The sequence below is a fragment of the Pinus tabuliformis genome, chromosome 9 (assembly GCF_031772625.1).
Source record: "Pinus tabuliformis cultivar Carrire ecotype Pingquan chromosome 9, CPIR1, whole genome shotgun sequence".
Lineage (NCBI taxonomy): Eukaryota > Viridiplantae > Streptophyta > Pinopsida > Pinales > Pinaceae > Pinus > Pinus tabuliformis.
In genome coordinates this window covers 1,065,335,264-1,065,344,975 of record NC_142307.1, presented here as the reverse complement: position 1 = coordinate 1,065,344,975, position 9,712 = coordinate 1,065,335,264, and the positions used below count along the sequence as shown (strand labels likewise).

The 9,712-nt window shown below is 38.1% G+C and overlaps 1 protein-coding gene across 1 annotated transcript; it reads left to right on the top strand.

Moving 5' to 3' along the window:
• Positions 1-832: 832 nt before the first annotated feature.
• Positions 833-1,441, top strand: LOC149152433 (uncharacterized). Its single transcript, XM_089443477.1, has one exon. It carries the CDS (start codon positions 833-835, stop codon positions 1,439-1,441), a length of 609 nt encoding a protein of 202 aa, XP_089299603.1.
• Positions 1,442-9,712: the final 8,271 nt, after the last annotated feature.

Genomic DNA, 9,712 nt, shown 5'->3' with positions numbered 1-9,712 from the left:
AAGTAGAGAGAAGAAGGATGAATAAGTTGCCAATTAAGAAATGGCCAAGAATGGTAGCCAAGATGAAGGGAAGATTTTTTCCCAAAGATTACCAGATTTCCCTGCATCGACAAGTATAGAATTTGAAGCAGAGAGGAATTACGGTAAGGAATATACTAAAGAATTCTACTGGGTGAATTTGAGAGCTGGTTACATGGAAGACACCTCGAAAAAGACAAAAAGGTTCGTGAATGGCCTAAGGTTGGAAATATTGGACGAGATAAGCATTCTCTCTCCAAGGAACATAGAAGAAGCATACCTGAGTGCCATAAAGGCAGAAGAGAATATCACGAGAAAACAGAATTCTAGGAGAGGACAAGGAACTGGCAGAGGGAAAGGACCATCCTATGGCAGAGGAAGAGCTGCCAACAATAGTGAAGAGGGTAGTAGTTCCAAGAATTCAGGGATAGCAGAAAAAGAAGGCAGCACCAGAGGAGGAAGGCCATATTAGAGAGGAAGGGGAAATGGCAGAGGTAGAGGAGTTGCCTACCAGTGCTACAAGTTCCACAAATGGGGGCATAGATCCTTTGATTGTCCTGAAGGAGAACAAGCTAGTCCAAGAGGAGAATATGTTGCACAGCCTAAGGAAGCAAAGGCACCACCCCAGGAAGTAGAGAATGTGCCAGAGATAGGGGAGGCCTTAATTTTGAATAAAGTACTATTAAAGCCAACAAAGGAGATAGCTGAACAAACTCAAAGAAATGCATTATTTCGGATAGTTTGCAAGTCACACAAAAAATGGTGCAAGCTGATTATCGATAGTGGAAGTACGAATAATCTAGTCACCATAGAGATGGTGGAGAAGTTGGGTTTGAAGTGGTTGAAGCACCCCACTCCCTATAAGGTGCCGTGGTTGCAGAGAGGCCATCAGCTGTTGGTTGATGAAAATTGTGAATTTGAGTTCCATATTGGCAGGTATAAGGACGAGGTCATTTGCGATATTATGCCTATGGACATATGTCACATACTGTTAGGAAGGCCATGGTGGTATGACAGGAAGGTAGTTCATGATGGAAAGACAAACTGCTACAAGTTTGTCAAGGATTGGATTAAACACATGCTTGTACCCATTAAGGAGGAGGAAGAAACAAAAACTAGTGGAACCAAAGCATTACTAGTAGGAGGAAAGGAATTTTTTGAACAAATAAAAAACAACGAGATAAAATATGCTGTTGTGAGGAGGCCAAAAACAATGTTGTTACACATCGAAATTGCAGATTTTCCTGAAGAAATTCAAAGCATGTTGCAGGGGTTCAGTGACATTGTAGTGGAAGATTTTCCAGATAAATTGCCTCCTAAGAGAAGTATCAGTCATCGCATATACTTTATACATAGAGCTAGTCTACCAAACAAGGTAGCGTACCGAATGAGTCCTAAGGACAACAAGGAGATTAGGAAATAGGTATAGGAATTGCTGGATAAAGGGTTGATAAGGGAGAGTTTAAGTCCCTATGCAGTTCCAACAATTTTAGCTTTCAAAAAAAGAGGAAAGTGGCAAATGTGCACAGATTCGAGAGCCATCAATAAGATTACCATTAGGTATAGGTTTCCATTGCCACATATGGATGACATGATGGACTATTTGAGCGAGGCAGCATATTTCTCAAAAATCGATCTGAAGAGTGGATACCACCAGATCTGAATTAGGGAAGGGGACGAATGGAAGACAACTTTTAAAACCAATGAAGGTTTGTATGAGTGGTTGGTGATGCCATTTGGGTAAAGCAATTCCCCTAGTACCTTTATGCACTTGATGAATGAGATGTTAAAAGAATTCATTGAAAAGTTCATGATTGTATATCTTGATGATATACTGATTTTTAGTAAAACCAGAGAAGAACATTTTTGACACATTTGAAGTGTGCTGAAGAAGTTACAACAAAACAAGTTACTGATAAATCTGAAAAAATCAGAAGGAATTGGTTTATTTGGGTTTTGTGATTGCAAAAAATGAGCTGAAAGTGGATCTAGAGAAAATTGCAGCTATCATTAGCTGGCCATCCCCAAAACTTTTGTTTGAAGTACGTAGTTTTCATGGGTTGGCAAGTTTTTATCATAATTTTATAGGAAAGTTTAGTGAGATATACGCACCTATGTTGGACACTATTAAAAAGGCAAGTCAGCCTTTCCGTTGGACTGAGGCGGTAGAGAAAAGCTTCCAGATGTTGAAGAAGAAGATCATTGAAAGACCAATCCTGAGATTGCCAGATTTTAACAAGCTTTTCCAGGTTCATTTTGATGTTAGTGGTACAGCCACTGGGGTCGTACTCAGCTAGGAAGACAAACCTATTGCTTATTTCAGCGAAAAACTGAACGAAAGCAAGCAAAAGTACTCGTATTACGATAAGGAGTTCTATGCTGTCGTCCAAGCGTTGAAGCATTGGAGACACTATTTGTTGGGTAATGAATTTGTTTTATTTTCTAATAATTCTGAATTGCAGTATGTTATGTAGCAACATAAGCTGAATCATGACATGCAAAGTGGGTTGAGTACTTGTAAAGTTTCACGTTTGTCTTGAAGCATATTAGTGGACAATCCAACAAGTTAGCAGATGCGTTGAGCAGGAGAGATTTTCGCTTATAGGAGAGCACGATACAAGTATTGGGTTTCGAACAACTTGCAGAGTTGTATCACACAGATGCAGATTTCAAGGAGGCTTATGAAACCTGCCAAAACCCTTTGTTGAGGAATAATAGTCCATGGCTGGACTATAACTTATAGGAGAAGTTGTTGTTTAAAGGGGGACAACTATGCATTCCTGACTGTTGGATGAGGGAGAACATAATCAGGGAGAAGCACAGTGGAGGTCTAGCCAGACATTTCGACATTGACAAGACCTTAGATCTGCTCAGCCATTTTTATTACTGGCCAAAGATGTGGAGGGATGTGCAACGATTTGTAACCAGGTGTAAAGTGTGTTACTTGGCGAAAGGACACAGTCAGAATATGGGACTCTACACACCACTACCTATTCCGAGTAGACCATGGGACTCAGTCAGCTTGGACTTTGTCTTGGGTCTACCAAGAATGCAGCGAGGGTACGATTCTGTGATGGTGGTAGTAAACCGGCTCTAAAAAATGGCACATTTCATCCCTTGTAAAAAAACCAGCGATGCAACTCACATGGCCCACTTGTTTTTCACGGAGGTAATCAAGTTGCATGGCCTGCCTAAGCCCATTGTTTCTGACAGGGACATGAAATTTATAGGACACTTCTGGCACACCTTACGGAAGAAGATGGACACACAATTAAGTTTAAGATCTTCTTATCACCCACAGATCGACGAGCAAACAGAGGTGGTAAACAGGAGCTTGGGAAACCTACTACGAAGCTTTATCAGAGAAAATTCACAGATGTGGGATCATGTACTTGCCCAGGCGGAGTTATCTTACAACGACTCACCGAATCGCAGCATGGGATACAGTCCTTTTCAGATCTTATATGGCATGCATCCTCACGGAGTGCATGACTTACGAGATCTAGGACAACTGGAAAGACGAAGTTCTGATGGGGAAGATTTTTCCAAGGCAATGAGTGACCTACATGAACAGGTAAAGATGAAGTTGCAGGAAAACAGTCAAATGTATAAGCAACGAGTAGATCTGAAATGGCGAGAGGTACAATTTAATGTGGCGTATGAAGTCCTTGCACATTTACGCAGGGAACGGTTCCCTAAGGGTGAATACAACAAACTGAAATATAAAAATATTGGCCATTGCAACATTTTGCGTAAATTCTCAACCAACTTATGAATTACAGATGCCTCTAGGGATAGGCATATCGCCCATTTTCAACATTGCAGACTTGTTTCCATACACTACTAGTGCCGAAGATGACAGTTCAACACAGCCTACATGGGACACCTAGGAAGGAAGTAACACTTGGATGAGGAAAATGCCTTCAGCTCAGCCCCTTGAGATCAAGAGAATCCTCAACACTTAGGTGGCCAGGCAGACTTGACGGAAGGAGTATCTATAGTATCTTGTCAAGTGGAAGACTCGTCCCATCGAGGACAGTTCTTGGCTTGACATAGGACAAATACAATGTGCAGGGTGTTCAGTTGAGGAGCTCATGGACCGAAGCCATGAATTTTTATCACCCCAACAGCCTGATTCAGGAGCATCCAACATAGGGTATCATGGTTGTGTTGTTTGGTCTCAGCTAAGAAGGACAGGTTCACATTATCATTTAGCTCTAATTTCTATTTGTTAGTTAAACAACATTTAGGGTCTTACTTTTTTTTTAACTTATTAGTTAAGTAGCAGTTAGAAACATTATGGTAGAGTGATGGTAGGTTGAAGGCTGTCACAGGCACCCTTTTTGTATTTTATTTAACAGTTGTCTTTTGAAAAAAAATCCAATAGAATAAGAAAAAAAAGAGAACAATTATCATAACCATGTAACTACATCTGTAACTGCCAGCAGTTGTGAGAAACTGTCTCAAAATAATTCAAAAGGAAAATATACCACATTTGTAACAGTTCAATTACATGAGACGGAATAGAAGAAAATAAAACAAGAATTTCTTTTCTATGAAGAACATTTGTATCCATTTACAACTATCTGTTAATCTCTTTTATTAAACTACGGTGTGCATTGACCAAGACAGAGTAGTGTACTTCATTTATAGATAACTATTAATCTCTTTCATTAAACTACTGTGTGCATTGACAAAGACTAGAGCAGTGTATTTCTTTTTCTTTTCCAAAGCAACTATTTCCTACTAGTTATCTAGCAACATAGTGTCTCGAAGAGAGAACTAGCAGCAGTTGAAGATATTCTAATAACAAAGAGCGAAATTACAGTTCCAGCCAATAACAAATATCAAGCCCATGAAGAGCAAACAAATGACACAGAGAAACCCTCCACAGAATCAACAGCCTCAGATTAAAAATGACCGCATTGCAAGTCCAGGTAAGTCATTGTCTTATAAACAAACTTCTTTCTTTTTAAAATAATAGTCTTGCACGAATATAAGTTACAAAATACCAAACAACCACCATCAAGACGGGACAAGTCCCATTATATAAAACCGATAACGGACCCATGGATTGAATACCCTGAAGAGACTCAAAGATGATTGAAAAAAATAAATACACAGAAGGGCGTAGCCAAAGGTGGCCCAATAGTAAATGAAGAGCCAAGGCCCTCAGAGCCCAAACAACCAAAGTGTTGGAACCTGTTGTGCTAAACAACAACCCCCCCATTTCTTAAAAAATCTTTATATAAAATTTAAATAAGAAATGGGTCCCTTTAATTCAACTTAGATAATATTTGTGTGTTCATAAATAAAATTGGTATTAACCCATCATAACGAAAAACCCTTATTAAAAGGCTTAAGGTAAATAAATCATTTTAAAAGCCTTTTGAATGAAAATAAAAGAGTGACTTTAAAATATTATAAAACTCTTTGTTATTAGGATAAAGCGATCGGAAGATCACATATCACAATAAAAAAGGAAACATATGCAAAGCCACAATAAAGCCTCATTCATTCTCTCTGATCTGAAAAGGCAATCACAATCGGAAATCGGAGAAGCCAAATGCCAAAGCACAATATAATGAAGCCCCTTAATTCCGCCGATGCAATAAAGAATTTCACAATCGGAAAATTGCCGATGACAACAACAAGCCAACACATAAACAAAGGAATTCTGAAATTCTCCGATGCGATAAAGCTTATTGCAATCAGAAATCAGCAAAATCACATTGACAAAACAATAAAGCCCGAGTCCATTCCTGATTGCGATATATTAATTAGGCGCATATCTCTAGAATATATTAAAAATGGGTTGCATGCATTGTATCACCTTTTGGTGATCAGAGATATTTAAAGCAAGTACTAAAGCCTCTCCCTTGACATTCCCCAAAGCCGATTTGCGATTTATTACTGATCATCCATCAAAGAAATATAAGGCATGCTTGAATGAATCATTCGGCATATAAGCGACATCATGGGCATTTAAAACCTTCTTTACCATGATTGACAGGTTAAACGACTATTCAATGAAGCAGTTAAGGGTAGATCTTTTATTTAGATTTTATTCGCGGAAATATTTAAATATACTCCATTATTACCTGTTGATCGACGTATATCTTTTTCATTATCATATTGGTCTGTAGCAGTGTTTCTCTGTATCACGGTTTTTTTTCAATCGCTTATGAAAAATTCCGCTGAAACCAGAAATCTGAAACAAAATTGGAAAGAAATCAAAGAAATCCATAGCTGCAGCTCCTACAGCAACAGGTCAGTCAGCCAAAGATTCTGGACCAAGCAAAAAAGGATTAATCTCAGACATGATGTGCCTCGGTCTAGGAAACACTAGCTGGGAGAGCATTTACAATCTAATAGAAGAAGAGGAGCTTGAGGAAGTTTCAGAAGAAGCCACAGCTGACTCAAGTAACAAATCAGAAGCACCCCTCAAAGAGTTAGCTTGTTCCTATCTTCACAGAATAGAATCGCTAGAAAAAATCCTGCCATATACTAACATAGTGAGATGGGTGGTAGAGGAAATTCCATTCTCAAACAGAACATTTTGCACAGCTGACGGGAGGATATTCGGCTCGTTTCAGCCTGATGATTTAAGTAAAATGTATCACTTACCTGAGCCTGAGAAGCGGTACAACAAAGCATTCCTAGAAGCGTTTGCAAAGGAAAACGAGTTAGAATCAGCCCCGATTAAGCAGTGGAGACATTTCCCTGAGAAGCACAAGCACGAATCATCGGGTAAGTACTCTGTAGACTCATTGGCTTCTCCTTACTGTTACTCCGGAGCTATGATGTGTAGAATGTTGGGAATACATGACTCTGCTAAATTCAATATAGAAATGGTCCCCCTAATGGAAGCTGCAATAAATGGTTATGTGATGGATTCGGCAAATATTTTTCCCGATAAATTACCCACAACAATTCTTGAATACAGATCAACTGCACGTAAAACTACCAAGACCATTCCCCCTTTGTATTACAGTGCTTATATTATGGATACTATTTGCTTTAATTCTGAATAATTGATACTTGGATGGAGATGGACTCCCTAAGACCCTAAGCCAATCCATATTTATCATCAACTGTTATGGAAGGCTCACTACAAAAATCATTTGTATAAAATTTTCAATGGCTTTATGTTGCCTGTGTATTATGCTATTTTTAATAATCCTGCCCCTAGGATTTCCGAGGAAGCAGGGATTGACTTGACTGCAGTAGGTAATTGGTTCGGAGAGGACAAGTTCACTTATATAATGCTTTTTGGTAGCCTTACCAAACCCCACGTTCTTCCCTTGTATGTGCCTGGTAAATTATTAGCTCAGGAACTGGCTTATCAAATAACAGTAGAAGGGACATCAAAAATCCTTAGAAATTCTAAGAAACAAGTATGGCCTATATTCCCTTTACGATGCAGTGTTTTCACTCTTCATGATTATAAACACGCAGAAAAGGAGGCAAAAAAATTACAAATGTTGAATCTAGCCACAATTCCTAACAAGAAATATGATCCAAGAAAAGTTGCCTATAATGTTCTTGAACAAGTCAAACTTGCAAAGTTTGATCGTGAAAAAGATGACTTCGATGACCTATTTTCCTTAGCTAAATCACTATTTCAGGTTAAATCATTAGCCAGGATCAGGTATCAAGATGAAGGGCTTGAAACGTTTAATATGCTTAGAGACCAGAGGTTGCAAACTCTGCCTCTAGACCTATTAGCCACCACCCCAACAGTCCAGTCAAGCAAGAATGAATAACAAACTGTTGACAAAGCTCCTGCAGTGGAAAAAGTTCCTAAGAAAGAAAAAGCGTCAAAAAAGGAGAAAGAACAGGGAAAAGGTAGTGAACACATGGATATAGATACTCAAATTGATCCCAAGCTTCTTAAATAATGGCAATAGTTCGATTCCATTATAAGCAATACTGAGAATTTACAAGGATTTAGCACACCTAAAATGACAACTGGTCACAAGACAGCAACTAATACGGTTCCAACTGAAGAAACCAACAGCCCACCCATGAATCAAAAGGATGTAGATATGATTCCAAAGGATCCATCGGATGAAATTGTTCTGCATATAGAAGAAATACCATGTTTAGATGTCTTCTACAGCCCTAAGCATAGGGTTGTAGTAAAAAGACAAAGGAAAAAGTGAAAGCTTGATCAATATTCTCTTTTACCTGCATAGATGGAGATGGCTAAAGTGGTATGGAAAGAAGAATTCAATCCTTTCGAAGACCTTACAAAACTCTCTCAATATGTCAGGGTATACTCGGCAACTACCATGGATAAAGCATCGGAAGTTAGCAATTTACTCAAAGAAAAAGATTAGACAATTGTTTCATTAGAGGCACAGGTATCCGAAATGCAGCAGAGGATAGAACAGCTAGAACAACAGTTAGCAACATACTAACAATTAAACAACCAACTAAATGAGAAATTGCTCAAGGAGAAGCAGAGGATAGACCAAAGTGTAGTTCAGAAACAAAAATAATTATCACTAGCATTGGCCAAGCTGAAGTCAATGAATGAACAAATGAACAAAACAAAAGATGAGCAAATTGCTCAACCATCACAACAAATAGAAAAGTTCAAAAGTTTTCCTCAAGAAGGAGAGTTTAGATTTGAATCTCTCCAGATCAATAAGGCATTGATTAATCAATTACAATTACTATGTCATAATATTTCTCTTGTTGAACCCCTCTATGAAATTTCTTCATCAATGATTGATAAATCAATTGACGCAAGACAGAATTTGGAACAGGCCGATGAGAGTTTAACAAAATTTCTTTCTTGGCAAGAAACCAATGAAGGAAAAGCTACAAATCTGCCTAAAATTTTGGAATCACATAAGGAAATTATGTTCTTAGAATGGCAATCTCAATTGATGAAAGCAGAGAGGGCAACTTCAAGATGTAGAACAACGACTGGTAATTTGATTGATTTAATTAATGATACACTTTATCTATCTAATTTGATTTCAGAATGTACTCCAGGTAAATTTCCATCAGCTAAAGCATTGGAGAAAACATGCAAATAGGAATTAGAAGAGAAGGAGAGATCAATCACGAGCATCCAAAGTTTAAGTTGGGACACCTTTTGGTTCTTCCTAGTTAAACCATATAGTCAAAAGGCAGAAATGAAATGTTTAACCAATGCAATCCGTTACATGATTCCTGAAATTAATGATGCTACATATTCAACCCGACTGCATTCACGTCTGAGTCACCCTCCAGAATTGTAACCAATGCCCACTATACCAGCTCAAGCCAAAGGATAATCGGCCGAAACAGTTAATCATTCTATCGACTGCAATAATGCCTATTTCAAGGAGATTTTCATGATTTGGTTATACCACCTCATAGCATATTTTTCATAGTTAGTTAGCTTAGATAGTATCTATAGATCCTTTCATGTCTTTAGAAAGGGTCCTCAATTTTTTATCAAAACTTGGATAGGGAGTCGCACTATTGTGCTTCCAATATATATTTTTTTTATGAAGACTGGGCCTATATTCTGAATTTTAATGAAGAATACTTTGATGAGATACACACTATTGCTTTTTGTGAGAGTATTTCTAAGTTGGAAGACGGGATTTGAATGCGATTGATATCGGAAGGGATTCAAATTACATATGGTACTATTATCTATGTCTTTGCTCCATTCTTTTATATGAATCAACAT